This window comes from Setaria viridis, chromosome 6, assembly GCF_005286985.2.
Source record: "Setaria viridis chromosome 6, Setaria_viridis_v4.0, whole genome shotgun sequence".
Lineage (NCBI taxonomy): Eukaryota > Viridiplantae > Streptophyta > Magnoliopsida > Poales > Poaceae > Setaria > Setaria viridis.
Window position 1 is genome coordinate 19,269,887 of NC_048268.2, and position 9,357 is coordinate 19,279,243.

Consider the following 9,357-nt stretch of genomic DNA (forward strand, 5'->3'; position numbering starts at 1 on the left):
CAATCAACCAAACACGAATTCATCTTGGCCTGACCCAGATTAGCCACCCAACCAAACAGATGGGCTCTAGCTACACTAACACAGGCTACATTGGGCCATGCATAATTATTAGCCTGGCTATAACTAACCCAAGCAACCAAACACATCCTAAGATTCGAGTCATTAACTTGGCACTAGTGCTTGTATTCTTTTGGATTTATTTTAGAATTTAACCGGTGCTATTCTTTCAGTGGTAGGCGACGTGCCCATCGATAGCAAGATGCCAGCGAGATGCTATTTCCACTCCACAATAAATATTTGCGCTTCCAATGCATGTTTGATTCCAAATTGGTAGACCCTCCCCTCTTTCCACCTCTAAAACGAAAATAGATTGTCATCAAGATTCAAATAGATATTCGAGCTAAGAACTGACCAAAATCCCAAACGTAATTGTGCAATAAAACTTACTTCGGGGTCTGGAATGCAAAACTCATCACTGCTAAACATAACCATGGGGGGAAGGGGAAGCGAAAACCCAGACTAAACACATCGAGGAAAAACCAAACTCCAAGATGGTGAGGACGAGGAGGAGGTCGGTGCTGCTGCTCCTCCTCGCCCTCACGGTGCTCTCCCCGCTCGCGCTCTACACCAGCAGCCTCTCTGCGGCGCTCAACCCCACCCGTAAGCGCTCTCTCCCCCGGCGTGATTTGTTTCGAGATTTGAGGCCGTCTTTTGTTGGCATTGGCGCTCTTACGGATTTTGCTGCCTCGTTTTTTTCTTTCCAGAAACGCGGGATTTCCCTGGAGAAATCACGAATCAGGTGAGTGATTTTTCGGGGGGTTTTTTCCTATAAATTTGGTCGGTGGATTTGGGGTTCTTCCGGGATTTTCTTTGGGTTTTGATGGGTTTCTTTTTGGGTTGAATGATGTGCTAGGGCCGTGGCGTCAAGGCAGACAAGCTGAATGCGCTTCCTCTGGTAAATTTTTCACTCCTTTTCTTTTTCGGGTTCTGTTCTTGGCTAGGGTGACAAGTGATTAAGATTTCCGTTTCCTTTCGATGCAGGAAACTGTGAGCTCTTTGAAAGAACCTGTCGGCATCGTCTTCTCGGAGGAACTGGACGGGCTGGCGAAAGAATCGACTGGATCCGAGGGCCAAGGTGCGGGTAACTCTTCTGTTTGTTTCAATGCATCTCGTGTTTGTAAGTTCGCGGAATCGCAGGTGTCTTTCGTGGAGCTCCTTAAAATTTGTGTTCTGAGATCGTTGCACACGAACTGTTTGTAGAATTGCCATTGAGGAAGGCAGGGGAGCACAAGAGCCGCGTGCTCTCTGAAGTCATGGTGGCTGCTGATGGCACCGAAGTGATCGAGCAAGTGACGAGGCGGGAGGCACAGGATGGTGGCTCGGCGAGTGCCATCTCAGATGAGCAGGAGAAAACCACCGGATCACAGCAGCAATCGTCTTCTAAGGTTGGTAGTTTTTAAGCTTTCCGTGCATCCTAAGAAATGTTGGTTGAGTTGTCACCTGAGGATTAGTTTTCTGAGATTTGGGACCATGGTTTGTCATTTAGCTTCAGATTTGCAACCTGGAATTTGAGGATTGCATTATTAGAGCTAATCAATTAAGAGCAAGCTTTGAAATCGGTTGGTAGGGGAAGCCTTTCTGCACTTATTGACCCTAACCCATTGATGGCCAGTACCGGTCCTGGTTGGCATAAGAACGTTCTGGTCACTGGTGGATTGCGATATCTTTAATTTTTCTTGGCATATCAGCTAAAAAATAACTGTAATGTCAATTGCCAAATTTGAAAAGAGGAATACATTACATGGATAAACTTACCCAATAAAATAAGTGGCTCACTTGCTTCATGAGTTTAATGCCTGCAAAATGCTTCTATGGAGAACCTTAGGGAGAATACATAGCTCTTAGTTGATCTGCCATGTCTTAATGAGCAAGTTCATACTAATCATTTTACAATGTCAGCTGCAGCAAGTAGTTGGAGTCGTTCTCATACAGCTGTCAGTTACGAGTATTGATTGTGTTGTAGTTAATCAACAGCAATGGCATGTGTTTGGCTCAATCCTGTTGGTTACTTCATTTCCTTCACGGTACTGATAAGGCACATAGATGAAAAATGCAACTGTTCTGGAATCTTGCTGATTTGGTTTCAGGGCCTGTTTTGGTTCACATGCTTACATTACCTGCCAAGTTTTGCCTTGACTCTGGATATTCTTTCCTTCCAATTTGTTAAATCAACTCTTAGTATGGGATTCTTGTATTAGCTTTGCAAGTCATGTCTGAAGCTTGGGCAAGTAAGATGAGGTCCACTTTAAGTCATATTTAAGTTAGAAAGTCATCCTAACACTCCCAAAATTTCTGACCAAATGATCCAAATGGGGGTTTTAATACATTTATATCATGAAATATTCATCCACGCGCTGAAAATCACATATGCCTTAACGTTTTTTGGCCGAATTTGTGTGCTTCTATTTTATTTTAAAGAAAGTGTATTTCATAGTCCTCATAGATCTTATGCGTTGTATTGCAGTTATGTTTGTTACATGGTTTCATCTTTATCACATGACCTATTGCACAGGAAAGTTTACGGGAGACTATGCCTAAACAGACATCTGCTAAGGTTCTTGTGGAGAACTCCCAAGCAGCTATAACAGATGGTAAAACTAAGAACACTGTTTTGCCTGATACGCGGATCCGAAATATCAAGGATCAGTTAATCAAGGCAAAGGTCTACCTTGGCCTTGGATCCATTAGAGCAAATTCGCAGTACCTAAAAGACTTGCGGCAGAGGATACGAGAAGTTCAAAAGGTGCTTGGTGATGCATCCAAGGACACTGATCTACCAAAGAAGTAGGGCTCTCACTAGTTCTGTTCATTCACTTCAAATTATAGCATTCTACTGTGCATAGGGATCAGATGCATGCAATAATTCTGTAACATTTTTATCTACTTGTTCAGTGCGAATGAGAAGGTTAAAGCGCTGGAGCAGTTGCTGATTAAGGGCAAACAGATGCAGGATGATTGTTCTATTGTTGTCAAAAAGCTTCGAGCTATGCTTCACTCAGCAGAGGAGCAGCTGCATGCTCACAAGAAGCAGACTGTTTTTCTGACACAACTTGCAGCTAAAACCCTTCCTAAAGGTCTTCACTGCCTCCCCTTGAGGCTGGCTAACGAATACTTTTCCTTGGATCCTGGTCAGCAGCAGTTCCCAAACCAACATAAACTCAGTAACCCAAAACTGTATCATTATGCCTTGTTCTCGGATAGTATACTAGCAACAGCAGTTGTTGTTAATTCAACAGTGTTAAATGCCAAGGTATGTATTTTGAATACTTATATATATATGAGTTTAAACTTTAAAGATACCAAGCATCATACTGAGTGGAAATATCTGTTTGCAGCATCCTTCTGATCATGTCTTCCACATAGTAACTGACAGACTGAATTATGCGCCAATGAGAATGTGGTTCCTCACTAATCCTCCTGGGAAAGCAACAATTGAAGTACAGCATATTGGGGAGTTTACATGGCTAAATGACAGCTACAGTCCAGTGCTCCAACAACTTGGGTCTCAATCCATGATTGATTACTACTTCGGAACCAATCGCGCAAAACCAGATTCGAACTTGAAATACCGGAATCCAAAATATCTGTCAATTCTTAATCATTTGCGATTTTACCTACCTGAGATTTATCCAAAGCTCGACAAGATGGTCTTTCTTGATGATGATATAGTAGTTAAGAAGGATCTGACTGGCCTCTGGTCAATCAATATGAAGGGGAAGGTAAATGGTGCTGTTGAGACTTGTGGAGAGAGCTTCCATCGCTTCGATCATTATCTGAATTTCTCAAATCCTGTTATTGCCAAGAACTTTGACCCCCATGCTTGTGGTTGGGCTTTTGGAATGAATGTGTTTGATCTGGCTGAATGGAAGCGGCAGAATATAACCCAAATCTATCACTCATGGCAGAAGCTTGTAAGATTCTCACACCCTTTGCTTCATACTGGGTTTTTATCAAAGTTTATTTTTGATCTTTTACACATATTTATGAAAATCAATCAACTTCTGTTGCATGTGACTAGTAGTATTTTGTCTGCAGTAAAGCTCAATAGTGAACTAGGACTTGCTTTGAGGCTATAACTAGAAAGGATAGACTGGAAATGCCAAAAATGCTTGAAACCAAAGGGCAAAGAATCTGCAAAGTATTGATTTATACTGTAGCCCTAGGAAAGAAATTTATTCGACATTGCAGATTTTTTAATTTAATTTCCACATTCATTTTCAGCTTACACTAGACAGAAATTACAATCTAACATAACATCTTAGCTTATATATTCTGTAGGAAAATAAATATACACAAACATTCAGAAAAAATTAGTTGTGAGCTCTGGAAAAGATGATAGAAAATTTGTTTCATGACTTTAAATAACTCAAATGCCTTTAAATTCAGTCTGTCTTGTTCACTTTGCTCATGTGTACTGATTATGATTCGGTACTGAACAATTTAATCTGATTAACATACATCATATTTGGACTGCAGAATCAAGACAGATCACTTTGGAAACTTGGCACACTCCCTCCAGGTTTGATCACATTCTGGAACAAGACATTCCCCCTGAGCCGGTCATGGCATGTTCTTGGTCTAGGTTACAATCCCCATGTAAACAGCAGAGACATTGAGCGAGCTGCAGTCATACATTACAATGGCAACATGAAGCCCTGGCTAGAGATTGGCCTGCCAAAGTTCCGAAGCTACTGGTCGAGGTATCTGGACTATGACCAACATTTCCTGCGGGAATGCAACATCAATCCATGAAGGAAAAGATTGCACCTTCAATCCCCGACTGACATAACCAATAGCTTGTTTTTGTCGATGTGCTCTGTAGTCGAGTCAGTTAGTATTCATTTGATCCTTGTTTTAGATTTTGGTTGCTAGTCAGATTACTTCTTGTTAACCCCTCTGCATAATTGCAGATATAGCTGTGATGCTTGAAAAGTACATGCTTTAGAGCAAAAAAAAAAAAATCAGTGCAACACCTCGCCTTTTTGTACTGAACGACTGCTGATTTGGTCGCCTGAAAGTTGGACTCCAGTTTTCAAATGGTATTCAACTGAATATCATATTGTGCACCTACAGGTTGCCCTTTCGATGTTTATTTTGGTGGAATGCAGCTAAACATCAGACATCTCCCATAGCATATGGAAATTTGGATACCTAAAACGTTTTAGTTACAGGAGATAAGAGGTTTTCAGAAAAATTTTGTGCTCTTCTCCAGTAAAATATCTAAAACTGGATACCTATAAAAAGTTGAATGATTAATTCGTAAGTGAGATTATTCAAGGACTAATCCGCAAATGACCAAGAGGCCGTCCTCTCCGCGTCCTCAAGGAACTAATCTTCTTCCTGCAGCCCGTCCTCTCCGCGTCCAAGCTCACCCGTATCCATGGCTCTGCTCCTCTTCTCCTCCACCCAATCGAGCTTCTCTTTCGCCGAATCGACCTTCTTCTGTGCTGAATCGGTGGAGGGCGCGCGCACCGACGCTCGCGGCGCCCGTCCCCCCATGGAGATGCTCGCCCACCCGGCCGCCCGCGTGCAGCGGAGCTCGTTCCACGCGGTGGTGTTCGCCAGCCGGTGCGCGCCACACGGCGGAGGTCGGACCAGGCGGCGGTGCTCTCCCGCCCTCGTCGGTGGAGCTCGGACCTGGTGACGGTGCTCGCTCGCCCGCGTATTTTGGTAGTTTTTAGCCATTATACTAAATCTATTGAAGATGTTCTCAATGTCATCGTGTACTGTTAATCGTCACGCCGACATTGCTCTCCAGTAGATCTCGGATTGGATTCATGAGTTCATGACATGTCTCCATTGGACAGGCAACCAATATGCTAGCTGCATGGTGACTGATTGTTTAACGTTCATGCATTATTCTTTTCCTCAGAGCCATCGGTTTGCTTAGAGTTCAGACATGCCATTTTCTCCACCGCGCAACATTTTGTCTGTTTAGATCACAACAGCTTACTTGAAAGTGTGGGGTTTTCTTAATGATCCCCCAACTTACGAACCAAACTCCCAACCTCTGCAACCTATACTGCCCAGCCTTATGCAAAAACACATGCTATTGCAATATTTTTTTTTTCAAAAAGGTTGCCAATTTTCCTTGAACGAGAATCACATGACAGGATTCTCTTCAATCAGTCCTCTTGAAAATGTGAGATGCCAGGTTTCGAAGTGTGGATTGCTCAAAAAATTTCTTATACTTGGTTCAAATTTGATAAAATCCTAGGGATCTAACAAAGATCATTCACCAATTGCCTCACTTGCAAACCAGAATGATACAAGACTTTATACAATGACTGATTTGTAAGCATCAGATTGTCGGTGATTAAGAGATACTCCCTTCATTTCAAATTATATGTCGCTTTAGCTTTTCTAGGTTCATAGATATTTGTATGCATCTACATACACTATATTTAGGTGCATATTATACAGATACTTAGAAAAGTCAAAACCATCTATAATTTGGGACGGAGGGAGTAATTCATAAAAGGGAGCTCGTACATACACGAGAGAAGTCACAGTCAGTCCCCAATTAGGTTAGAATTTTCTTCAGCTGTCTGTACCAAAGGCATTACTCCACTGACAATGGCAAGTATTCACAAGTTCACTGATAAGTAACTAGGTGCCAGAAATTGGCAGCTATGTTATAACAAAAAAAAATTCAGCTAATTAATTAAACAAAGAAACAGAAAAGAAACAAAAAAAAACAAATTGAGGGAAAAAAGAAGAAAAACCTCTAGAAATAAAACACGATCGAAGAATCAAAAGCTCACTTCACCCCACATCTTAGCTCGCTACCTAGGTACACGAAGGTGGGTGTGACACAGATCACCTCAAAAATGAAAAAAGAAAAATCCTACCGCACGCACGCTCTCGCCGGCCGGCCGGCCACCGTACCTAGGGGCATGGCTTGGGCAGCTGCACGCCGACGTACTTGGCCTTTGCGTTCTCGCACTTGGCCGACGCGGTGCCCTGCCCCTTGTACTTGAGGTGTACGTCCTGCAGGACCAGGCCCTGGCACGGCACGCCGCACCGGAGCATCACCGCCACGGGCGTCGTCACCGTGCCCTTGATGTTCTTGAACTGGATGTCCTTGATCGTCACCCCGGACACGTACTTGTGCTCGCAGTTGTAGTAGGGGCAGTACTTCTGGTCGATGATGATGGGGTTCTGGACGTCGTTCATGACGAGGTTCTCGAACACCATGTGGGCCGCGTTGCTCTTTGTCGGCGAGTTCTCCCACGTCTTGATGCGGACGCCGTTCATGGTGCCCGTGAAGGTCATGTCCCTGATGTGGACGCGCGTGACGTCGCCCTCGCCGGCGTACCGGCCGAGGCTGCCGACGCTCATGCCGTGGCCCGGGCCGCACTGCACGCGCGCCACTTCGACGTTGTCGTTGCCCTGGCCGACGGAGATGCAGTCGTCGCCCGTGGCGATGTGGGTGTCCGTGATGGACACGCCGGCGCTGCGCTCGATGTGGATGCCATCCGTGTTGGGGCTGTTGGACGGCGCGGTGATCTTGAGCCCGCTCATCTTGATGTTCTTGACGGACAGCAGCGCGATGTGGAAGAACTTGGGGTTCACCGACGTCAGGTCGCGCACCACCGTGTTCTGGTTGTTCACGAACAGCACGCTCTGCATATCCATGGCGTGCTACTGTGTTAGAGTGATCGATCGATCCGTGATCATGGACGGATCGGAGAAGAAGAGGAAGAGGGCTGCTCACCGTGGGCAGGACCTTGCAGTCCTTGCGGACGGGGCACTTGTTGAAGGGCCAGGACGCGGCGCCCTGGCCGTCGATGACGCCGCCGGCGACGGTGAGCCCGTTCACCCATCCGAACTCGATCCAGTCGTTGCCGAACCGCTTCAGGTCCGTCGCGGCCTTGAGCGTCCCCTGCACGGACCGACCATTCGCATCCCACCCATGTCAGACCAAGCAGAGACTGGTGGTAACTGCATGCGCACATGTCCGCCGCGCCCAATTCGTGCTCATTATGGCCAATAACTGGCAACTGAACGATCGACTTGCCTGCAGCTGGAAGGTCAAGGTGGATGCCTTGCAGGGGCCGTGGAACTGCACAGGGCCGAGGTAGTACGTCCCCGCCGGCACCACCATCGTCACGGCGCCGGCCGTCGCGCACGCCGCCTTCCACGCCGTCATCAGAGGCTGCAGCGACGACATCGACGGGTCAGAGACGGCGCGCGCGGGAGCATGGAAGATTAATGAAGGCAGAGGACGACGGATAAGAGGGAAGAGGAAGAGAAAGGGGCTGCTCCGACCTTGGTGTCGTCGTTGACGCCGTTGCCCTTGGCGCCGTAGTTCTTGACGTTCACGACGTTCCCCGCGCCGGCGGACGCGGACGCGAGGAGCGCGACGACGATGAGGGCCAGCCGCGCCTCCATTACGTCCTTCGCCGGGCCTCACTCACACTCACAGACGCGCGCGACGCCGCTCTGCTTTCCGGGGACGGGGCATAAACCCACGGCCGACGACGACCCGCCCGACCTCCTCCCGCCGCCGCGGCAGACCGATCGATCCCGCTACCTCCGCGCCGTTCTGTCCCTCCGCCTGCCTCCGATCCTCCCGCTCTTCGTCTTCCCCCTCCTCGCTTCTCAGGCAAGCACACGAATTTATTGCCACTCGCAAGCCCAGCGGGAACAGCGGGCGCCTCCTCCGATCCACTCGCGAGACTGACACTGGAGAGCGGCGAGGTGGAATTTAGCCGGGGCCTCGGGGACGGGGAGGAGGCTAAATTTGGAGCTCTTGAGCTCTTCCCGCGGCGGTTCCATGGGGGGCCTTCTTTTGCTGGGGGCAGAGCAGAGGCGACCCAGCGCATGCGTGCGGGGAGGGATCGGAGCAACCGCCGCGGGCAACTCGATCTGCATGCGCGCGCGCCTGCTGCGCCCTCCGACACCAGAGAGCATCGATCGGTCTCTCCCTCGCCCCACTACTCGCCGACCGCGGTCAAACTCCAAACCTCCCTGCTGTGAGCATTGGGCTAATTTTAATCCAACTAGCGAGTTGCAGACATGGTTTTTACCTTTGGCATCAAACGGCGACTGGTTCTGTTGGACTTTGGACACGAATCCGCACAGTATTTTCGGGGGAAATTTACTGATCCTACAAACAAAGGAGAGTTTCTCTGCATCATTGGGTTATCAGATTGTTCCTTACCTGCCACGTTCTCCATAGCAGCCTCTTCCAACCCTAGATCATACAGAGCAGCGATCAAGCTGTTTGGGGTTAGGTTCAGTGCCTGTTCGGCTGCTCCTCGTCCGGCAAGCACGTACCAAAAAAATTCAGTG

At 47.4% G+C, this 9,357-nt stretch overlaps 2 protein-coding genes across 3 annotated transcripts; one reads left to right on the top strand and one right to left on the bottom strand.

Moving 5' to 3' along the window:
- Window positions 1–499: 499 nt before the first annotated feature.
- On the top strand, window positions 500–5,126 carry LOC117861081 (probable galacturonosyltransferase 4). 2 transcript variants are annotated; one of them, XM_034744550.2, is made up of 9 exons: window positions 500–660; window positions 765–799; window positions 914–955; window positions 1,042–1,141; window positions 1,261–1,445; window positions 2,573–2,844; window positions 2,953–3,310; window positions 3,396–3,971; window positions 4,537–5,126. In XM_034744550.2, exons 1-9 carry the CDS (start codon window positions 552–554, stop codon window positions 4,810–4,812), a joined length of 1,953 nt encoding a protein of 650 aa, XP_034600441.1. In that variant the 5' UTR covers window positions 500–551; the 3' UTR covers window positions 4,813–5,126. The 2 variants fall into 2 exon arrangements, with proteins under 2 accessions (XP_034600441.1, XP_034600442.1); XM_034744551.2 differs by having other exon boundaries at window positions 1,042–1,135.
- Window positions 5,127–5,927: 801 nt separating this feature from the next.
- Window positions 5,928–9,357, bottom strand: LOC117861646 (exopolygalacturonase). The gene is made up of 3 exons (XM_072294447.1): window positions 8,081–9,357; window positions 7,778–7,945; window positions 5,928–7,686 (listed from the first exon to the last, which is right to left on the bottom strand). Exons 1-3 carry the CDS (start codon window positions 8,231–8,233, stop codon window positions 6,949–6,951), a joined length of 1,059 nt encoding a protein of 352 aa, XP_072150548.1. The 5' UTR covers window positions 8,234–9,357; the 3' UTR covers window positions 5,928–6,948.

Excerpts from the sequence above, each read along its gene's own strand:
- LOC117861646 (XM_072294447.1), bottom strand. The coding sequence starts at position 8,233 with ATGTCGTCGCTGCAGCCTCTGATGACGGCGTGGAAGGCGGCGTGCGCG. Across the intron at positions 7,946-8,080 it reads CCTTGACCTTCCAGCTGCAG|GGGACGCTCAAGGCCGCGAC; the intron begins GCAAGTCGATCG and ends CGGTCCGTGCAG. Across the intron at positions 7,687-7,777 it reads ACTGCAAGGTCCTGCCCACG|AGCGTGCTGTTCGTGAACAA; the intron begins GTGAGCAGCCCT and ends ATGGATATGCAG.
- LOC117861081 (XM_034744550.2), top strand. The coding sequence starts at position 552 with ATGGTGAGGACGAGGAGGAGGTCGGTGCTGCTGCTCCTCCTCGCCCTC. Across the intron at positions 661-764 it reads TGCGGCGCTCAACCCCACCC|AAACGCGGGATTTCCCTGGA; the intron begins GTAAGCGCTCTC and ends TTTTCTTTCCAG. Across the intron at positions 3,311-3,395 it reads CAACAGTGTTAAATGCCAAG|CATCCTTCTGATCATGTCTT; the intron begins GTATGTATTTTG and ends ATCTGTTTGCAG.